Source organism: Pagrus pagrus, assembly GCF_965226575.1.
Source record: "Pagrus pagrus genome assembly, chromosome: 8".
NCBI lineage: Eukaryota > Metazoa > Chordata > Actinopteri > Spariformes > Sparidae > Pagrus > Pagrus pagrus.
The window spans coordinates 9,027,109-9,048,289 of record NC_140192.1 but is presented as its reverse complement, the minus strand read 5'-3'; the positions used below and the strand labels follow the sequence as shown (position 1 = coordinate 9,048,289).

General features: G+C 44.6%; 1 protein-coding gene across 2 annotated transcripts in view; it reads left to right on the top strand.

Annotated features, from left to right (window-relative positions):
• The window catches only part of efna5b (ephrin-A5b), a 96,442-nt gene that overhangs the window by 55,858 nt on the left and 19,403 nt on the right, over nt 1-21,181 (top strand). For both annotated transcript variants that reach the window (XM_084359687.1, XM_084359686.1), the window contains exon 2: nt 20,840-21,132. In XM_084359687.1, coding sequence (XP_084215813.1) covers nt 20,840-21,132 — 293 coding nt within the window. The remainder of the gene's footprint in view (nt 1-20,839; nt 21,133-21,181) is intronic.

Here is a 21,181-nt window from a genome sequence, read left to right as displayed (position 1 = left end):
TGGAGTGGAGACGTGCTGTGGGCTTGGCAGTTTTGGCATTGGGTGCTTTTTTAATGCAGCGTGTTGAGAAACGCTCAAGAGATGAGACAAAAGTGCTCGTTTGATGTGGACGGAGTTGGTGTAATTTGGCCCTTCCATTCATTAGAAATCTTCTTTTCATTTGATGGTTCATGTCCGCTCTTGCCGTCTTTCTCTAATGGTATGATGTGTGTACAAAAGTTTCCATTCATTCATTCAAGAAAATTTGGAACATTTTAACTTTATCTCAGTTTTTTTGACTGTCTCTCTCTCTCTCTCTCTGCCCTCCATCCCTCTGTCTGTCTCTCCCTGATGGGGGTTAAGTGTTCAGGTTAATTGCAGCCCTAAGTGGAGCCTCACTGCAGCTAAAGAGGGAATTTTCACACCATCCTCGATGTCCTTTATTCTTTTTTTTCACACCATCATCCGTCCTCTATTGTTTCAAAGCGACCCTCTGAGAAATACAGTGGGCAACTTCACATCCCTCCCTCTTCCTGTCTCACCGTGTCCCTCTCTCTCTCACACAAGGTTACTGGCACATTTGCTGTGATATACGGTATTATATAAGTTTCCTAAAGCTAATGAATATTTAAAATTGCGCACAGAGCTGTGTCATTACTCCTGTTTACAGTACTTTGAATGTCAGCGGAGTGGCAGTGAAATCCTCGTAGCTTACTGTAAGATGTTTCGAGCTGCAACACCAAACAACAGCCCGTTCTTTCTCTCCTTGATGTCTCCCTCTCTTGTTTCTTCCCTCTCACCTGTCATCCATCGTGTGCTGCCAAAAGACAGCCAGGAGGCAGGGAATAGGAGCGGTGGTAATAACAGGGAGGAAAGGAAGGAAGGAAGGAAGGAAGGAAGGAAGGAAGGGAGGATGGAAAGATAGATAGAGAGAGGAAAGGGGAAGCAGTGTGTAATAATTGTGCGATGGAGGGGAGCTAAGAAAAGTACAGAGCGATGGTTTTCACCTGCTGCGCTGCGGCCGTTCAGAGAGCTCAGGTGTAGTTTTAGATGGTCTTAAATTTTGGATTATGGTGGAAAGAGAACATCATATATAATGAATATCCGTGTTTTATTTTAGGGTTGATGGAGTTTTTGGTCTGAGCCACCAATGCTACCCCGGTGTGTAGGTGCATGTACAACAGGTACATTTTTCATATCTGTTCTCTTTTATGATAGATTATTTTGAGAGTCGTTAAACGGAAAATGTTTTTGTGCTGTTTATACATTCATATATGCTGAATGTAGAGATTCCTATATATGCAGTTGTGTAAATGCTGTCAGGAAGGTTTGAGTTTGCCCAAGTCTGCTAAGCTGCCGCCTGCTGACCGAGCCCAGCCCTCTGCCACCACCTCACTTTGATTGATTGTCATGTATGCATAGAAGGTGGCAGACAGCGTACAAGTCTCAAATAAGTCTCAAGTCAAGTTACAGGTTGTGTCAAGTCAAGTCGAGAGGAGTCCTTGGTTAAGGCAAGTCAAGTCCCAAGTCAAGTCACTTCCCCTCGCAAAGATTCTGCAGTCTTACCTGAGGAAAGACAAGGTGTCAGTACTCGTCTTATAATCATATTATTGGCCAATTTATGTGGCCACTTGGCAAATCAACAAATCATTTTATTAAAGCTTATTTATTTCTTAATTTCTTCAATAAAAATAAATAAAATCCCTCCCCATCTCATTTTAAACAGTGACATACTGAGAGCCAGATGGTCTAAAAAAGACCCAAAAGACTTAAATGAACACAGACAAGTCATTCAAGTCGTTGTGTCTCAAGTCAAGTCCTGATGCTTTAACTTCCATGCCGACTCCCAAGTCATTTATTTTCTGTCAAGTCAAGTTACAAGTCATCAAAAAAAGCGACTCTAGTCCAAGTCACAATTACTCAAGTCCACATCTGCGGGAGGTGGCAACCCAGTCGCCAGAATAAATCTTGGCACTCTATGTTTTCTGCAAACCATGGATATGTTGAAACTTTATGCTTCGTTTTTTTTGCTGCGATGTTAGATTTCTCCATGTTTACTTCTCAGTTTCATGCTGTGACAACAGGGCTGGTCAGGACATTCAGAAAGAAGTAATTATTTGTGTATTAGTTTAGTTTGACTTGGCTGTGCCTTGTTGGCGTTACATATTTGTCAGTGTTTCAGTCACAGTATACCACCGATCAGCTCTGGGTCATGCTGCTCATTAGGAATACATAAGTGGTAACGCTCCTGTGTGATCCTTACTAAGGGTCGATCAGACATGGATGGCTTTGTGTGATACTTGTGTTTTTGTTTAGTTCCTGTATCTGAAGTGTGCTGCTGTGCTTCTGAAAAGATGAACCGTGGATTTATTGGTAGGCTGCACAACATCCCTTCTCTCTCTCTGTCTCTGTTTCTCTGTCACTTGGTGCTTACTGTCATTCTGCTTCACTTTCCGCCGGTCTTTATTTGCCTTTGTTTTTTACTCCATCTCCGCACTCACTTCCTCTCCCTCTTTCTCCTCTCTAATTCTATTCATGAGAGGTGCACACTCCATCATTCTGTCTCCCTATATCTCTGTCTGCCCTTCATTTTCTCTACACCTTTCTGCACCAGAGAGAGATGGAGGGAGGGAGGGAGGGAGGGAGGGAGGGAGGGAGAAAGAAACAGAGAGAGAGAAGAGAGAGGGAGATGGACAGATTAGGTGACAGTGATAAGCGATCGATCTCAAGGCCAAACAGCCCAGGGAGGATCCCCCTCCCTCCCCATCACCTCCCCTCCCCTCACCTCCACTCTATTCTTCTGTTTTCCACTCTCCACTCCTCTTCCCTCGCTTCTTTCCCTCTAACCTTTGTTCTCTTCAAACTGACAGGGGTTCATTAAGGATCCACTTTGTGTGTATAAGTGCATGTAAGTGTGTGCATCTGTGTGAGTATGTGTACGCACACTTTTGCCTGTCTGCCTCGTTGATAAGTCATGAAGGATAGCTCCCTAAGGTGCCCCTAAAGAGCTTTTAGTGGCTTTCGATCACACACACACTCACACGCGTACACAAAAACACACACACAGGCCTCATTAGACTTTTTCACCAGCACAAAGCACTTGGTTAGAGATCGTTGGACAGTCTCTCATGCATGTTGGTTCACGTCTGTATATTAATTTTGCACACTGTTGCTTTTCTGCTCAAGCCGATGAGTGCAATGGCGGAACACCCCCCCCTCCCCTGTCACACCCAACTCCCATCATCCCCCCCCCCACCCCATCGCGCCTCAGAATGTGCCCGCCGCAGCATATTGCCCTAACGAGGTTGTCTATTGATCAAGTGATGCTCTTTGTTCTGGACGCCTAAATGGACCTTCAGCCACTCTCACCAGGCCTTTATGGGAGCTGTTATGGCTTTGGCCTGATTACAATAGAAGCACTTAAAATGCTCAACGGCTGATGTTTTATGCAAGAGCACGCTTGGCTTCAGGAGTGTACGTCTGCGATATTACGGCGCTCCCTAAGTGTGTGCATTTCAGCGTGTTTTTCCTCCGGATGCTGCTTGGTGGCTGGCCATCAGTTTGTTTTTAATGTGAGTATTTGTTTAGCGTAGACGGCGATGATGAAAATCTGAGCAGCTCAAGTCGAATTCACAACTTCTGTCCGCGCAGTGTATGCACGTTATATTCATGTGTGTGCTTGTGTTCAATGCGTACAATGTTTCGCATGTGTTGCCGTGCCCTCCCGCGTGCCAGTTTAATTTAAGGCCAGCCAACTGTGACCAGGAAGCATGTGGAAATATTACCCACAATCCCTCTCACTAAATCCCATGTTTCCCCCTCCCCTCGCCGTCCCCTCGCACATCAGCTCTCTTCCCACAATAAATAAACGTTTCCAGCCAATCATTCCCTCCGCTGTTTATTCATGATGCATCCACTTCAAATATTTCACCATTCATGAGGAAATATATTGAGGCGGGCTGATGAATTATGAAAGTGTCTGTGATGTTGCATGTGCGTGCGTGCGTGTGTCTCAGACGCCATCTGTAACATCAGCCAGTGAGTTTAACCGCAGCCTCGACTACTTTTGTAGTGTTTTGTAGAACACTGATTGTTTTTTGGTGTTACTTTGATCCCTTGTCATCTGTCAGATTTGCTTAAAAGAGACATGCGAGTGCTCTCTGTAGTTAAACAGACGCCTCCTTTCTCTGCCTCCCTCTCTCTCTTTCTCCCTCTCCATAAGTTTGCGTTTCACACGAGCTTATTTCAGCCAAACAGCAGGAAACCAGAGTCTGATATTAAACCAACTCCTGTGTGCGCCCCATGCTGATGTGCTGAACTGCAGAGATGGTCAATTAGATCCCAACATATGACTTTCATTCTTTGATAATCTCCTTCCCCTCTTCTTCTTTTGTGTCATTCCCACTCTTTCATAGTCATATTTCTTCTGCTCACATCCCTGATAATCTTTGAAATATGATGTTTTTTTTTTTCGTGTCAGAAATATATAAAAAAAAGGCTTGGATCATGTCATCTTTTTCTTCTTCTCCTTATCTTGATCTATCCTTTTCTCGCTCACTCCCCAAATGTCTGCCTGATGTTTCTGTTTCCCCGAAACAGAAACAAAAGGTCAGCGTTATTTATGGGCATTCATGTTTTTATCTCATTGCTTGAGAAGCGGCTGACTTTCTGGTGGAAAAACAAGCAGGAGATATGGCTGGATCTGTTAGCAGCTGTGTGATGTCAGAAACTGTAAACCACGCAGGTGAGGGCGTGCACGGGGATTAGTGTATGAAATGATTTGTGTTCGAATTGATCCCTAACACCTGTGGGAGGTTTCAGCCAACCCTACTAATCCTGCACTGCTGACTTGATATGGACCATCTCCTCGCACACACACACACACACACACTTGACTAATGCCTCAACTGGGACATCTCACCCAGCCAACTGCATGTGTGTCCGCGATGAAGGGGCCCCTGCTGTGTCCTGATGGGGACATCAATACCAGGCGGTTTAGGCTTTCGACACACTTGCATCAGAGTGTGGAGAGAGAGCAGCAGGTGGAGAGAGATGGGCACAAAATGGAGGACGGGCGGAAGGAATAATAGCGGACAAACTGATTATTTTGTTGTAAATGTAAATATGAGCAACATGTCTGCCATAAACCTGGGATAAGGCTGAGAAATACACTCGAACAGGCAGTTTACATTATCTCAGCGTCGCAAACAAAGAATATACAAATCAATTCAGGCCAAAACTGTAAAAGATTATTGCCATAATACACCATATGTACCATATGCCACGCAACATATGGGCCTAGTTTTAGTCGTTAAGTAATAATTGGACTCTGTTTTATAATACTGACTGATGGTAATTTTATTTTATGAGGTCTTGCAGTACCCAGCCGTGGTATGTGGTGAACGTGCAGTATGCTGTGTTGAAGCAGGAGGCCCTGACAGCCAGCTCAGGTCAGAGGATGAGATGAAGGAGACAGCTGGGGAGGAGTGTATGTTCAGGGATGGATGGGCGCATGGATGGAAGGCATTCTCCAACTGCGCTAACTTTAGACCACACATGTCGGTAAACCTCCCAAAACCTGTCCACAGCGTGTCACCACTTGCTACCATAAAACCCCCTTTGTGAGCATGAGTGTGTGTATGTGTATGTGTCAGTGGGTATACTGGGGGAACACTTCTCTGTTTGCCCAAACCAGTGAGAGTGCACAAATAAACAGCACAGAGGGGCCAAATCGTTTGCTAGTCTAACAAATCTCGTCGCTGTGTCGAAATTTCATTTTCTCTCCAGAAGCTTATTGTTTCAATTTCCTGTTCGGCGAGGCAGGTTCAAAAGTTCACGCACTCACAGTTGGAAGTGTGAACAGAATGTAGCTTGTGCCCACCAAGACATGACCTGCAGACCTCGTTTCGATGCCAAGACCATCTCCCGTTTCCCTCCACGGGGGAAAGTCAACTAGGCCAATTAGTTTGAATGCAGAACTAGTTTTGGTTCAGCGAGAATCAATCAAAATGTCTATTATCAGAGGAATGATTTCGGAAGGGGGTCTGTGTGTGTGTGTGTGTGTGTGTGTGGGCATGTGTTTGGTGGAGAGACACGTGGCAATCTGAGTTGCCCTGCTGAATGTATCTTTTACACTTTTGAGTGTTTCCCCGGCTGGTGTGAAGCACATTCAAACACGAGAAACTATTAACACACACCCACAGCTATCAACACAAATGCACAGACATTCATATGCACATACAGTAAGGTCACCCCCCCCACACACACACTCACACACAGGGTGGTTGTAACATTAATCGCCCGCGGTCCGCTCTCCAGGACAGCAGAACAAAGGCTCACTGAGCATCTTTTAGCTTGTTTGACGTGACACAAAGCTCCGTTAACCTGACAGAGTTCCCGCTCCGTCAAACTGGGCCTTTTAAACGGGGCTGAGTTGGGATCAAAGGCAAGGACAGGACTGACTGCTCCCACTTTGCACGGTTTGATCCTGTTTGCTGCTCTTTGCAAAGAGAAACACACTCAGTCTCTTCAGAGAGGAAACAGAAAGAGGAAGGAAAGTTCCACGGTTCGTGCAAAGTGTTCATAAGCAGGTGGCGTCGCAACACAGCGAGGGGAAGAAGCCTTTTTCAGTCTGTAACATTTGTACTTGGAGGTCATTCACGACGGTGACATTTCCAGCTGTCATTTTGAAAACGTTTGACTTGAACCTGCTACTGTAAAATACACAGAATAGGAGTTCAAGTGTACAGTGAGACTGCGACAAATTCCATCACGGCAACTTAGACGTAGCTAGACAAGATTGATATTAGAGCTTTTCTATGCTTTCCAAGTTGTCTGCCAGGTATACCAAATATGCAGGCTGTGTGTGCGTGAACACTGAATAAAGTCTGTCCCCAATAAATACATTCAACACAGCCAGATCAAGGCTACAGTCATGTAAGCCATTTATAATGAGAGCAATACAAGGATAACTGCAAACTGGCCCTGAACTATAGAGTTTAACTTTTACGGATTTATGTGCGCACATGAATGACATGTGCATGTATACATTCACATTTGTGTGTGTGTCATGTCTGTATTATACACTGACCTTTGCCGCCCTATATAAGGCAGGCATTGCCCACAATAAGACACACAGCCCAAGTACCCGACACACCACTTAACCCCCTGCCTGGGACCTTGACAGCTTCTCCATGGGAGGCTGACCCTGAAGGTCCTGGAAAATGCTTTGTTCATGCACACACGCTCGCTGGAATAATACAGACTTACACTCTGTACATGCATTCACACGCATGCGTGTACAGTGTTGGAGCTAAAGGACCATATAGCTTTTTAAACAGGCATGAGGAATTAGCAGAGAGGCCCATGTGTCAGCCCCCCCGCTGACAAAAACACTGTTGATCCTCCTGGAGTTCTGTCCTCCTGACCGCCTTGCTTTTCTCTGCCTCTATATATCTCCCTCTGACACACACATACACACACATGTGCAATAACAGAGATTGAAAAATATGTGCACACAAATATGTACAAGTGTTTTCCTATTATAAAGTTAGAATTCACAGAATTTGTAAGATTTGTTGCGTTTCTCACCACCTTGGGGGAGAATGTTGGAGATTTTACACGTTAGAATAACTGATAATGAAAATAGTTGTTAATGAATAGCCTCCATAAATGCGCATCTATGTCTACAAGCTTGTTTTGCAGCTGAGTGCATCTGGAAACAAAAGCCCCTTGTTAGAAAACATTGCTGCTGTTGCCTTGTGCCGAGGCTGGTTATGAAGGACTTCCATCATCTCCCCATAACCATCTGCTCTTAAAACACTCTGCCTTTTACAATCAGCAGATGCTCTGGAAATTACCACCATTTTCCCCTCCGCTGCCACACCAACCACGTCTCCTGTCTGCCACATCTCCAGCTCAATAACAGAGTCATAACACGGAGGACGGTCGTGCACTTCGATTGTTCTTAAAAGTTGTATTCTGACTTGAGGAAAGACAGGGCCGTGCAGCCCCTGTAACACGACTTTACACTGTTAATATAAAAGTATTTATAGGCCTCTTCAGAAACCCCAGTTTTAAAACTGCCATGCTGATAGCTATCAGTGAGTATTCCTTGTTTGTCTGTTATCTGATGCATGTGTCAACACTTTCTCTTAAGGCTGTATTATGACTAAGAAAGGTGTAAACTGTCTAGACTGATGTAGATAATAGCGACGGCAAAACATGACATGATGAGACAAAACATGTCATCACATAACGAAAGCAGTTGGCACGAGTGTTTATTCAAAGGATCATCCAGTTCAGTGAAATAATAGATTTGTATTACTAGTGAAAAGCAAAAAAAAACAAACCCTGGCAGAGTTCAAGCCTTCCACTGAGTCAATTAGACTATCCTGAAATTAGCTGGCTGGAGTTAAGATCACGGGCTGATTTCCTCTCATGTAAGATGCCAATGTTGTACTGCATTTCACTGCGCAGCCCACTTGTATTGCCTTAAGACAGTAATTAGTGTAAAAAATGAATGGTTGACGTATCATCTCATTATGTGAACAAGCTGAATCCATTATATTAAACTTTTACGAGGAGCACAAGCGTGGGAGAGCTACACCAGGGAAGATATGGATCATTGTGGAAACCGTGAGAAAGTAAAAAACAGACCAAAACATTTGCGCTGGGAATCCCAACAAGCTTTGTCATAAAGTTTTAACTCAACGAGATGGGCGTTTGATGGCAAACAAAACATTTCCAAACATGCTGATGAGGGTAATTCTAAGGGCTATATCGTAGGCAACTGGACTTTTCAGTTTCAGTTTCTTGAAGACGTTTCACCTCTCATCCAAGAGGCTCCAAGGAACTGAAACAAGTCCATTTGCCTACGACACAGCACTCAGAATTTCCAAACATGGTTTTATCTAAATCGGCCCGCTCAAGCTCTAGTAATGTAAAGCTATCCAGGAGTAATCAAGACTGGAGTCCAGGAATGACCCTGGTAATATGAGAGACAGAGTATTGACCAATGGAGAGCAACTCATTTAACAAGTCTGTTTACGTCCGGGAGACTCCCGGCTGCACTTGCTCACCTCTTTAAAAGCAGCTATACATTTTCATATAGTGTAGATCGATACGTTTCACAAAATGGCAGCACGCCTGGCTGAGTGCACAAACACAAATGAATGTTGGGGATCTTTGTAATAATGTCACAACAAATTACAATGTGTTTGCACAGTAATTAAACTTCCAGGCTTCCACACAGAAGGTAATATGTGTACGTTGTGTAAGGAAGAAAAAATACAGTACGGTAAATTCACCTCAAGCTTGAAGCCGCCGTGCCATCACCAATTGGTTAGTCGACCAGGGCTGCAACTAACGATCATTTTCATTGGTGATTAATCTGTTTGGTCTATAAAATGTCAAAAAGTGGTGGAAGAAGATGCTGATCAATGCACCCAAAGCCCAAGATGTTGTCCTCGAATGTCTTGTTTGTTTACAGCTCAAACTGTCATGGAGGAAACGAGAAAATACTCACAAGTGAGAAGCTCGAAACAGATATACTTTTTCCTCTTTTTCTTAAAAAAATTACTTAAACGAATTAATTGATTACCAAAATACTTGCTGATTAATTACCACAACTATTCAATTATTCATTTCACCTGTTTTGTGGACCATTTGAAGCCTCGAGTTTGGTATTGTGCCCATTGCCATCTTAGTTTATTTGGGCCAAAAATGTCCATATGTGGATAAGAGTGTCGAGCTCGGTGGGACATCCTGATTGGATCTGACTGAGAACCCAAGGACACGCAATGGCAGTGACTTGTCTAACCCCGCTGCAGTTTACTTTAAATGGGACCGTAATTTACTAAATGAACATCATGCTGTATTTAAAAAGAACCAGTGGAGTCGTGGAGAAAATATGCTGCTTTTCAGACCCAAAAGCTCTGTCCATATTGTGTAGAGTCCCTCTTGAAGGGACAGCAAGCACACATTAATCTGTGTAACCCTAACCCTCCCTCTAGAAAACAGGGGACCTACAAGGTTTCCACATGACAACAGTGATGTATAGACAGGCACAACTATAGCTACAATCTGTCGGTGAAGCAATTACATCCCGCAGATAAACACATATATAAACAGTTACCATTTGGCTTCCCATGGCTCAGCCTAAATCCCCTGCCGTCACACAAAGCGTGACACACACGCCATGCTATGCCTGCACACACACAGAGGTACAGTACAGTACAGTAGTGTACAGTCAGTGGTTTGTGAACTGTGAAAGGGGCCAGGGTTTTATGAAAGCGGTGACATTATAACATCCTGACACAGCTCCACGGGCACCTACCTTGAAGGTCAGTGTGCAGTTGCCCGTGTGCACTCACAGTATGGACAAAGAGTGCACGGGGATCAGTATGTGCGTGGACATGGCTGCGAATCCTAATGATCAGCACAATTAGGAAACACAAAGGCACCCTGACATGAAAACAAACAGGACACATACATGTTTGTCCCCTTTTCATCATTGCTTCCTCCTCGTTTCATCCTCGCTTCCATGTCTTCTACCCACATGTTCACCCTTTCCCTTGATGTCCCCCTCCATCTTTTGCAGCTTTTAAACCTTCATACACGCCTTTTTTTCTTCTTTCCCTCCTCCCACTCTGGATCTCTCCTGCCTCTCCCACATGGTATGCTTCCTTTATCTTTTCGTCCATATCTGCCCTTTTTTTTGCCAGCTTTTCTTACTCATTTCACTCCTCCATCCATCTGCTGATCATTTGTCCTGAGAGACCGAATGAGGGGGGTGCTTACATGGAAACAACAGAAGAAAGGTGGGTTGACAATCTTCTGTAATGTGCCCACAGGTGGGCCACAGGAGGTGGAGTAGAAGTAGTGCAGGAAGGTAGGGGATAGAGTAATGTGTCTCATAGCCCGTTCATAAGGGGACATGACGAGAGTCTAATGAATACATGCACACTCCATTTCTCTGGCTTTTTTAGACTACTGAGGACGTGCAAGCGGAGTCCAGTCTAGGGTTGTGGGTGTGTAGTTCAGCCATCAGGAGGTCATCTCGTTTGATTGGAGGTCATCAAGATGGTTTAAGGGGTATATTGTTCCGAAGCTCCTTTTAATGTAGCATGGAGGCGCAGTGTTTAGCACTATTGTCTCACAGCAAGAAGGTCCTGGGTTTTCATTCCGGCTGGGGCACGGCCTTTCTGTGCGGAGTTTGCATGTTTTCCCTGTGCTTGCATGGGTTTCGTCCGGGTACACCGGTTTCCCCCGCCATCCAAACACGTGCATTTGGTGGCGTTGTATGTCGGCTGCCCACTGCACCCTCAGGATGGGTTAAGTGCAGAGTCCCAGTTTCACCGCATTGTGTGCAGGCTATTGTTCTCTCTCCTGGATTATTTGTTTTGTTTTGGAGAGTAATTTCAACAGCTCTGATTCAACTCTTCCGACGACTGCATCATCTGCTATCAAGAGAAACTTTTCGTTTGTTTGGTCATATTTTGCATCAGGGACATTATGCAATGCTGTACTGTTTACAAGTCATGCTTGTTTGCTTGCACCTGTGTTTATGCATACATGCTACCTCACTCCATCAGAGTGTTTAGTTATGTCACTTATGTAAGCATTAATTGCTGCGGACACATGGCAACTTTTAGCAGCCATGTGGGGTTTCTCCGTGTTTACCTAACCTCGTGGCAGCCGTCCCCCCGCTAGCTGGATATTCAGGGCTGAGTGCAGGTTACAGAGTTCCCAATAGACCAAGGTTTTAGCTCTGTCCCTATCTGTACAGGATGTCCTCTCTCTCTCTCTTACATCAGGAGGACATGTTACACGGCTCAGAGACGTTTCATTGCTGCTGTTCTGTCTCAGCTGCCAAATACCTTGTCCCCATAAAACAATGACTTATGATTAATGGCAAACACGTCTCGCGCTCAATGATGTATGGCTATTAATTGACACTAACTGCCCGTGTGTGACCGTGCATGAGCTCACATGCATCTACGGGCGTGCTGGTAAACATGTCAGAGCGTACTGTATTTACAAAGGGATTGAAGTGGGTTTGGGGCAGCAATGATTCAGGAGAATGGCCCCAGGGTCTGACAGGATGTTGGGGGATGTGTCATTTTTCCCCCAGCTCCCTTGGTGACGAGCAAAGACATAAAGAAATCCTTTTACACACACACACACACACATGCACAGACCCACACACACATGCACTCATCCATTCACTCACATATATAGCCTACACACATCAGTGTTATACACCCATAAAAATGGTTGTTTGGCAGAGTAGTGAGTAGATGAGCTCAGAGGAAGTATCTGTCTGTCTTTCTTTTTTTCCTTCTCTGTTTTGGACTTGAGCTGCAGCATGTTAATGCAGACTACATCAAACACTCAGTGGAGCCCTACGTCTCGCTGTTTCACTCAGCAGCAAGAGCAGAACAAGAACTTGTCTGTCACTGCTCTTAATTCATTGTCTCCCTGGGGCAAAATGAGCGCTGATGGACATAAATGGCAGAAATGAATATCGTAAGATCACAGTCAAGGGTGGCGGTGGCGGCGGCGGTGGTGGTGGTGGTGTGGGGAGAGGAGCGGGGGTGAGAAGAGTGAGAAAGCAGAAGGATGAAGAGATGTGGGAGAGGGACAGGAACAGGCAGGGGAAGTGGAGGAGAAAGGGTCGAGATGGGAGGATGAATGAAACTAGATGTGAGAAAGAGAGGTGGAAGGAATGCATGGGTACGTCCCTGTGTCCCTCGCTGCTGACAGTCACTATATTATACTGGGCTGACCACCTGCTCTGAGCCTGCAGTACACCCTCCATAAAGCTACAGCAGATGGACACAATAAAATGCACCATGACCAGCAGCTACACATTCATGTGTGTGTGTGTGTGTTTGGCCATTACGCCATAAATTTATTAAAATATGCCTACATTACACACACCCCAGCCCCTCCACCATGTCCCAGAGGCAGCGCCAGTAAAATGTGATACTCTATAGGTCTGATGTCTCCGCGTCCTCTCCCCATCTCCCCTCCCAGCGCTGGAAGCCTATCGGCCAGTTAGCCAGCCTGGAATGTGGCTGTCAACTCGTGTAACAAGCAACACTCTCACATGCTCTTCTTCTGACTTCACTGCTCTCTCTCTGTCTCCTTAGCCGCCTTTCGACCTCAACACCTTGTATTTTCGGGATTGCCTTTCTTTCCTCACAGTATCGTCTTATTTGATTGAAGGTGCTGCGGCGGAACCAGAGTAGAGCAAGGAACGTGAAACAATATCTTAGAAGAGATCTCCAATTTATTACAACTTGGGTCTCATTTTCATTCCTCCAATCCTGTCGGTACTAATTATTAACTGTAGTTGGAGCTACAATGATTAATTAAACTATTTTGATGATTGATAAATTATTTTCCCACTTTTCTTTGTCTTGTCATAGTAAGTGAGGAGACTTCACTTTGTGTCCTGGGAAATTGTGAGGAAATTTCCTAACATTTTACAGACCAAATGATTAATCATGAAGATTTACCGTGTTTGAGTTGCATTCCCAACTCGTCAATCACTCACGCTGTGGGAAGGCGGCCGACCTAACCTAAGATCCCAAAGCGTCAGCATTTGACGAGTTGGGAAACCCAAAGCGTCAGAATTTGACAGGTTGGTAATGAGACTCAAAAATCAACTTTCTCACAAATTGGACCAGTAATGAAAATAATAACTTGTTGCAGCCCCAAATTGACCAAGTCTGATGAGGCAGGAAACACAAGTGGCAGATGATGCAGGTTTTTCACAACCTCTTGGTCAGTTTTTTGGTAAGAAAACAAAGGCGTACTGTAAAATAAATGCCAAAATGTCCTTACAGACCTCAACTTCTGGTTCAACTGCGACATATCATACTTACCGTAAAGAATGACCAACACTTCAGAAGGTTAAAATAATCTGTTTAAAGATTTTGTTCGATGATGTCGCGAGGTAGCGTGAGATCATGGGAGTTGTTGTCTTCTTTATTAAACAACAACCACTGCTGATGGAAATCCATCCAACGTGACTGAGGCAGATATGTTTATAAGTTTACACAACTGAAACAAGCAAAAAAAAATAACAAAAGTCTGCCAGAAATGTTACATATTATATCTTTAAAGCTGCCTCTCCCCTTTATTGACATGCAATCTGTTTGAGACGTGAGAGTTACAGCCAAGGTTGTTGCTGCCGGGTTTGTGTGATTGGTACACAGGTAGAGAAGCAATCTGTTGTGTATTATGAGCTGTATTATTAGTACCCCAGAAGGTGGCATTGTCATTTCTCGCCAGTCTCTTCAGACAAAGAGAAAAATGTTTTCCATCTCAAGGTCCCACAGTAACAAGAATTGCTGAAATGGTGGTGTGGCCTGGAATTTAATTTTACAGTCAAGCTGATTGTGGAGTAGAAATACTGGGTGCAGTTACCTGTTCCCCACCCCCCTCCTCGCTCTCCATTACACCCCTTTGCCGTCGGTATAACAAGGTGAATTCCTCTCTGGGTGGACGTTCTGATGAGTTGCAACCGTCTCTCTGCTCTCCCCCCTCTGTCTCTCCTTATCTTTCAATTCTTTCTTTCTTTCTGCCCTTCTCTCCCTTTCATCCTCCAAGCCAATCATGTGTAATTAGACAACTGCACAAACTATAACGAGAAGTGTTCGGGATGTGCATTGGTGGCGTATGTGTTGAAAGGTCCCGGAGAGGCCCTTGCATGTGTGCTCTAGTCGGGGTTCAGTCATAGGTCATCTCCTCTTGGCTAAACATATTTTCCCTGCGGACCAAAATCAACAAATGATCTCTCACTTCAGGAACACACACACACACACACAGACACACACATATACACATCCGCATAGGCATACACATACACACTCAACAGGATATCACTGGTTTGCCTTTTAAGGTCCCAGTGCATTTTTTGTTTCTAGGTTACTGTGATTTGATTTATCAGACGGCGGAACATTGCCTGAGGATATTGAATTGAAAATAAATCAGATGTATGAATTTCAACAGGGAGAGGTGAAATAATGTAAATAGATATGATTTGGGGTCATGAGCCAGAAACTCAGACGTGCGGCAAAAAAGAAAAAGGGGAAAATAGAACGAGAACAGAAGGAAAAAAGAGGCAGAGTCAAACAAAGATGATGTTTTATACAGAGGTAGAGCTTTGACTTTATAATGCGTGCAGCTGTCAGCAGTGTGTAAATGCTACCGACTTGACAGTTCCTGTCAAAGTCTGCGCAGCTAAAGAACATGAAGCAGGATTGTTTCAGGCACCTCTTTTTTACATCAAACGTTCGCCCTTTTTATGGTATTTTGTCACTGTGCATTCATCAATTGTCCGCGCTTAAAGTCAACGTGCTGTCATCACAGTTTTGCAGTGACGCCAAAGACAAGCTCCCTCTCAGTGCCGTTTTATCCACAGATGCCCTGAAGTTTAGCCTTGAGAAGTGCACGTCGTCTCTCAAGGTACTGTTCGTAATGTGTTGCCCTTTATGTCTTGGAGAAACAGCAACATAAGAAAAGGGAAGACGAGCACTGGAAAGTGAGAATTTCCTAGAGCTTACGAAACAACCAAACATTTCATACAGGATTTTTTTAATCCTCTGGTATCCTGTTGGTAATCGCTCTCCGGCTCTCCTTCTGGCTCTCACCTTTGAGCTGTGGTATTTAGAGCAAAGCGCTGCTACAGCGGCACATTGAAAAGTTCCTCTTTCTATTGAATCTCACTTATTCAACTGGTTAGATGACTCGGATTGCTCTCTGCCTCTACCTGCCGCTGAGCTCTTGCTCTCCTCCTTTCTCTTTCACTCAGGTTAGCTATCTCTCCCTGTCCTTCTTGCTTTCTGTCTGCAGCCACTGGTGCACAGCTCAGAGAAGTGGCTGATGGGAGTTCATTGGGTACAGTGTGTGTGTGTGCGTGCGTGCTTGCGGGGGCCTGTGCGCGTCAGTGTAGTTGTGTGTGTGTATTGTGTTTGTCTCTCTGCGAGTGTGCCCGAGTGTATGCACAGCAATGTCACTGGGCTGTGTAATTGAAATGGAAATGAGCCAATCAACGACTGCAGTGGTGTGCCACCTTACCCTGCATTCACTTCACTGTTCCAGCTCTCCCAAACTCACTCTTTCCGTTTGTGACTGTGTGTCTGCGAGTGCGAGTGTCTCTCTGTATCCGTGTGCATGTGTGTGTTTGTGCTGACAATACTCGGCCCCTTCAGTTTCTGCCCCGAGGGCTTGAGGAGGTGGTGTGAAAATGTAATCAGTTGGTAATAAAGATTATCTCTCTCTCTCTCTCCCTCTCACACACACACACACAGTCACTCACACACACATGCACCCACGCTCTGTGTCCAGCTGATTTCCCTGGCTTTGTGTTTTGACCCACCGCTCGCTGGGACAGCTGTGGCATAACAAAGACATGCAATTATCACCATTTGACAATTAGCCCACCTTCCAACTTTGCTCCTTAATTACCTATTTTAGTGCTAGCATGCCTCCGCTGCCACTCTCCGCTCCTTCCGCTACTCCTTCCTCACCAGAATGGAGAAGATGTTGCCATTAGTGTGTCGTAAAATATGGAGTGATTGTGGCGGTTGGGTGGGAGAGTGTGTATCTGTGCGTGTGCGTGTGGCATTTGGGGAGGAGTGAGGGCGACTCAGTGCCAACTCCATCTGGACATTTTCTCATGTGATTTGTACCAGCTTCTAGCTCCAATCGTAGGAGCACTGATAGAGATAAACATGCGATTGATTACTGGAAGTACTGTTAAATAAAACCTATTATAATTAAAACAATTGATACATTTTGTAACAACTTCTTTTTAAGTCTTTTTAATTGAAATACATAACCAGTTTTGTTATCTAAAAATGACATGTGCTCCAACCCAGGCAGCAGCAGTGACACCTCTGATTGGCTAGTTGTCATGTGTAACAGGTGGGGGAGTCATTGTGTCAGAGCTCAACAACTGGTCATTGTATTGTTATTTATGTTTAAGTTTAATATTTATTCAGCATTTAAAGACAGAATTATTGATATAATATAAATGTGACAATATTTATTTAGTAATATTGTAATAATGTTTAAAGGCATTTACATGTACATTTAACTGGTATACTAGGGATGAGCTCAACCGTATGATAAACCTATAACTATATTCTAAGATCGATCATCTTATTTACTGGTAATCATTAAACACTGAGAGATTCTATTATTATTCTGGGAGCACATTACAGGCATAATATCGCTGACACGCGCGCGCACACAAAACAGCCAATTTTGATGCAGCTTGAATTTACATTTTCTTTTGTGTCCACTGGATTAGTGGATCCCGCAGCATCTTCGCAATTACTCTCATCTATTGACCTTAACATTACCGCAGCGTCTCCCCTGCCTATATATTTTCCCTCTTTGCGATTCTACCGGAGCACGGCCTTGATATACATCCCGTCGGTGCAACCTCTCGGTACTTGCGTGTCCTACAGCAGAGGCGGAAAAACACGTGTCCGTTCCGCGGTGAAGAACGACTTCCCTCTCACTGCTGAAAACTGTTTATAGAACAGCAGCAGCCGATTAAAGCTGCCATCGCTATAAACAAGACGCCGGCCGCATCTAAAACTCCCACATTAGTCCCCTGATAACAGGGTTTTTATAAGGACAATAAACAGCTTTCCACAAAATACAAGAAGTTTTCCGGAGGACTCTGTGATGATAATCCCTCTCTGAATAGACTTGGAGAAACATTTACAACTCCGGCTGCACGCAGAGTCATGTCATGCACATACAGTTTTAGTAGAATCTCCTTTAATGATGAATGCATGGATGAATGACTCCCGCAAAGACTTAAGATTCACTGGGAGGCTGGCAGTGCTATCAGCATCATTCAGTCTCTCCTGCCTATTTTTTGCATTACCTCACCCTCTTTTGGATCCAGGTCCATTCTCTCTCCCACCCTGTCTGTTTCTCACCCTCGCTCTCTTTCTCACTCAGTGCCATTAGCAGCTTCTGGCTGTCTCTCTGCTGTTCCTTTGCCAATGTGCCAGGGAGCTCACTGAGCTGATAACACATACCTAATGTATGTGCGTGGGCGTGTATGCGCGTGGAGGTGCGCGCTTCTTGCACGTGTGTGTGTGTGTGCGTGCGCGTGTGCGTGTGTTACATGTTACAAATGCCTGTCCTGTCCCTTTTTATGTGCTCGCTCACCCAAACATCCTCTGCTTCATTTGCAGTCAGGGCCACGAGCCACTATTCTGACTGCTGAGGCAGGGAGAGAAGGGCAGCTGAAACAGCACACGCACGCACGCACGCACACACACACGCACGCACAAACATCCACACACTCATTTTCTGTCTCTCTCTCTCCTTCTCACACATACACACAGTACACATACAGTACACACACACACAAGCTGATGGGAGGATGTGACCATTAAGTCAGTGACATTTTAAAGCAGTGAGGGAGATGCATGGCTCTTCCTGGACCGCCACAGACATGTTTTAAATGAGATGTTACAGATGAGCTCCTCCATGCCTTGCTTGTAAACACCCTCACATTGGTATTTACCCTGCACGGGTAAACACCGAAAAAGCGACATTTCATGCTAGCTCATGCTCACGTACACAAACACACATACACATGTGTGCACATAAACCAGCAGACACACATGATCACATAAACGAGAAATGGCCGCGGCTCGATTTGTCGCTTGATTGTTACATTAATCATTCCATTATACCGACATGAATTCAGTGACGAGTGAAGGCGCCAGAAAACAGATTTCTGCTCAATTTGCGGTTTGATCTTCAAAACAAGTGGTCTGGTTTGCATTGTGATTGTAATTCTGTGTAGTTTGTCCGGGCACACTGCAGACCGAAGTAAACGCAGCCAAGCAGGATAAGCATTTTCAGTGCATATATACAGCGATTTGATCTGAGAAAATCCTTTCTTTAGAGTCAGAACCCAGACATTGCATTGAAATAACGAGCATAGATTGAACAGAGAAAGCAAAGAAGCGGGTGGAGGAAGATGAGAAAGAGATAGAGGGACGTGCTGACATTTTTATACTATTGTGCGGCATATTATTTTCATCAGCATCAAAAGGTGTTTGTGACATTTAGTGCCAATGAAAGAAAAACAACATGTTTTATCCCCTGGTATTTCTAAACCCACTGAAAGAATCGTTTTTTGGAAAATTACCCTTGCTGGATGGTTGATTTATGTAGAAAATCTGTAAGATTTAATGGCTACTGTGTACATTAGAGCAACAGAAAAGTCAAGTCAAGTGTTTTTTTCCTATAGTCTAACATCACAAATGTGGAAAAGGCTTAAAATTCCCCTGCTAACAGTGAAAAAATAGAAGAAACCTCCGGAACAGCAACAGAGGAGGATCCCTCTTTCGGAAGATCATACGCACAAAACAGTAAAATTGAAATATGGACATTCAGGATTACAAAATTCAACATTCATGAAGAATATGGATCCTGGAAGATGTCCATGTGACGCCGAACAGAACCGAGCCAAGCGACCTTCTCTCCATCATGGAAAGAGCACGAGACAATAACACAACGCTGCATGGCGAGAGAAAGGGGTCACCATGCTGCGTGTGTACTGCTTCAGTATGTTAATCCTGAGGCTCCAGAGTCCTCGGGATAAAATAGTTTGAGCCTGTTACACGCTCTGCCCCTCATGCGTTCTGGGGCTTGAGAAGCCTGTCTTATAGACAGCAGTGGCGGTTTTCAATTAAAAGTTTTGTCAAAACTCTTGTCAGGTTGTGCTCCTACAACATTAAAGACTGGCTCTCAATTATAAGCCCGCGCCACCTGGCTTATGGGCGAAATGAGTCAGTGGCACCAGCTGCTGTGTGCACTTCAGGCAATCTGAGAATGACTGTGTGAGCCACAAAGTTGCACGAGAGCGCTAAATTGAGGGCATCCCTTGCAAAGTTTACAGGTGGTCAGTGTTTTTCTCTGTGAGGACCCCTGTGACCCTCAGGGTTAGGGTCATACCATCCTAGATCCAGCCAGAAACTCACAACACAGGGACCGCTCTCTAATTTTGGTAGCTGTGAAAATTTCACAGTCGAGGGATGTTTTTTGGAAGCGACAGAGAAGAAAATTGTGTTTGTGTGTGTGTGTTTTGTGTGCAGACGCGAGCTCGTGACATTGTGTGGCCTTTTGATGAATCTGCCTGTATGTATTGAAGCCCTCTGACCCTGTGTGGCTCGTTCTAGATCATTGCAGTTGTAAAGATGCCTCGCTGCACAGCCCTCAGAGACAGCCCGGCTCTGTATTTTTCCTATCATGACATTTACTGTCTGGGCCATCCTGTAGCCCCGTGATCATTTCTACTTTGCACTCAGCCTGAGGTCGTCTGTATATCCTTCTTTTTCATTTTTTTTTTTTTTTTTTATCGTAAAAGAAAATGTGCGACCTGAAACTGTTTTCTTTTAAGCATATTTTCTCAGACTTGAACACTTAAGTTTGCTATCATTCGGAAAGCAGATGTGCTCATGTGTGAGTAAATATCCGTAGCAAGGACAGATTTATAGATAAACCAGCCCACACAAATTTATTGAAGCCAGAAGATGAGGGCGCTAGTGCTCTTAAATTTTCACGTAACGTAGAACGAGTATAAAGAGATCAAACCAGCGTTTATGCGGAGAATGCTTTTCAAACAAACATTCATCCAGAGTAATAAAGGTGATGTCGATTCATCAACACGCAGATTTATCAAGAATATACTAAAACAAGTTTTGAAGTGCTTGTATATCAAACAAAACAGGTGGTCTGCACTTTACTTGATATAAATATCACAAAGTTAATCTTTTCCCCGTCTCTCTTCTCTTTGTGTCTCAACCAGGTTCCATCGTGGGGACTACCACATCGACGTGTGCATAAACGACTACCTGGATGTCTACTGTCCTCACTATGAAGACACAGTGCCTGAGGAGCGGACAGAGCGCTACGTCCTCTATATGGTCAACTACGATGGCTACAGCACGTGCGACCACACCGCCAAGGGCTTCAAACGTTGGGAGTGCAACAGGCCGCACTCCCCCAACGGACCGCTCAAGTTTTCAGAGAAGTTCCAGCTCTTCACTCCCTTCTCCCTGGGCTTTGAGTTCAGACCGGGCAGAGAATACTACTACATCTGTGAGTCCCGGTTGCTTTGTACACATCTTATAATCACATAGGCAACAAC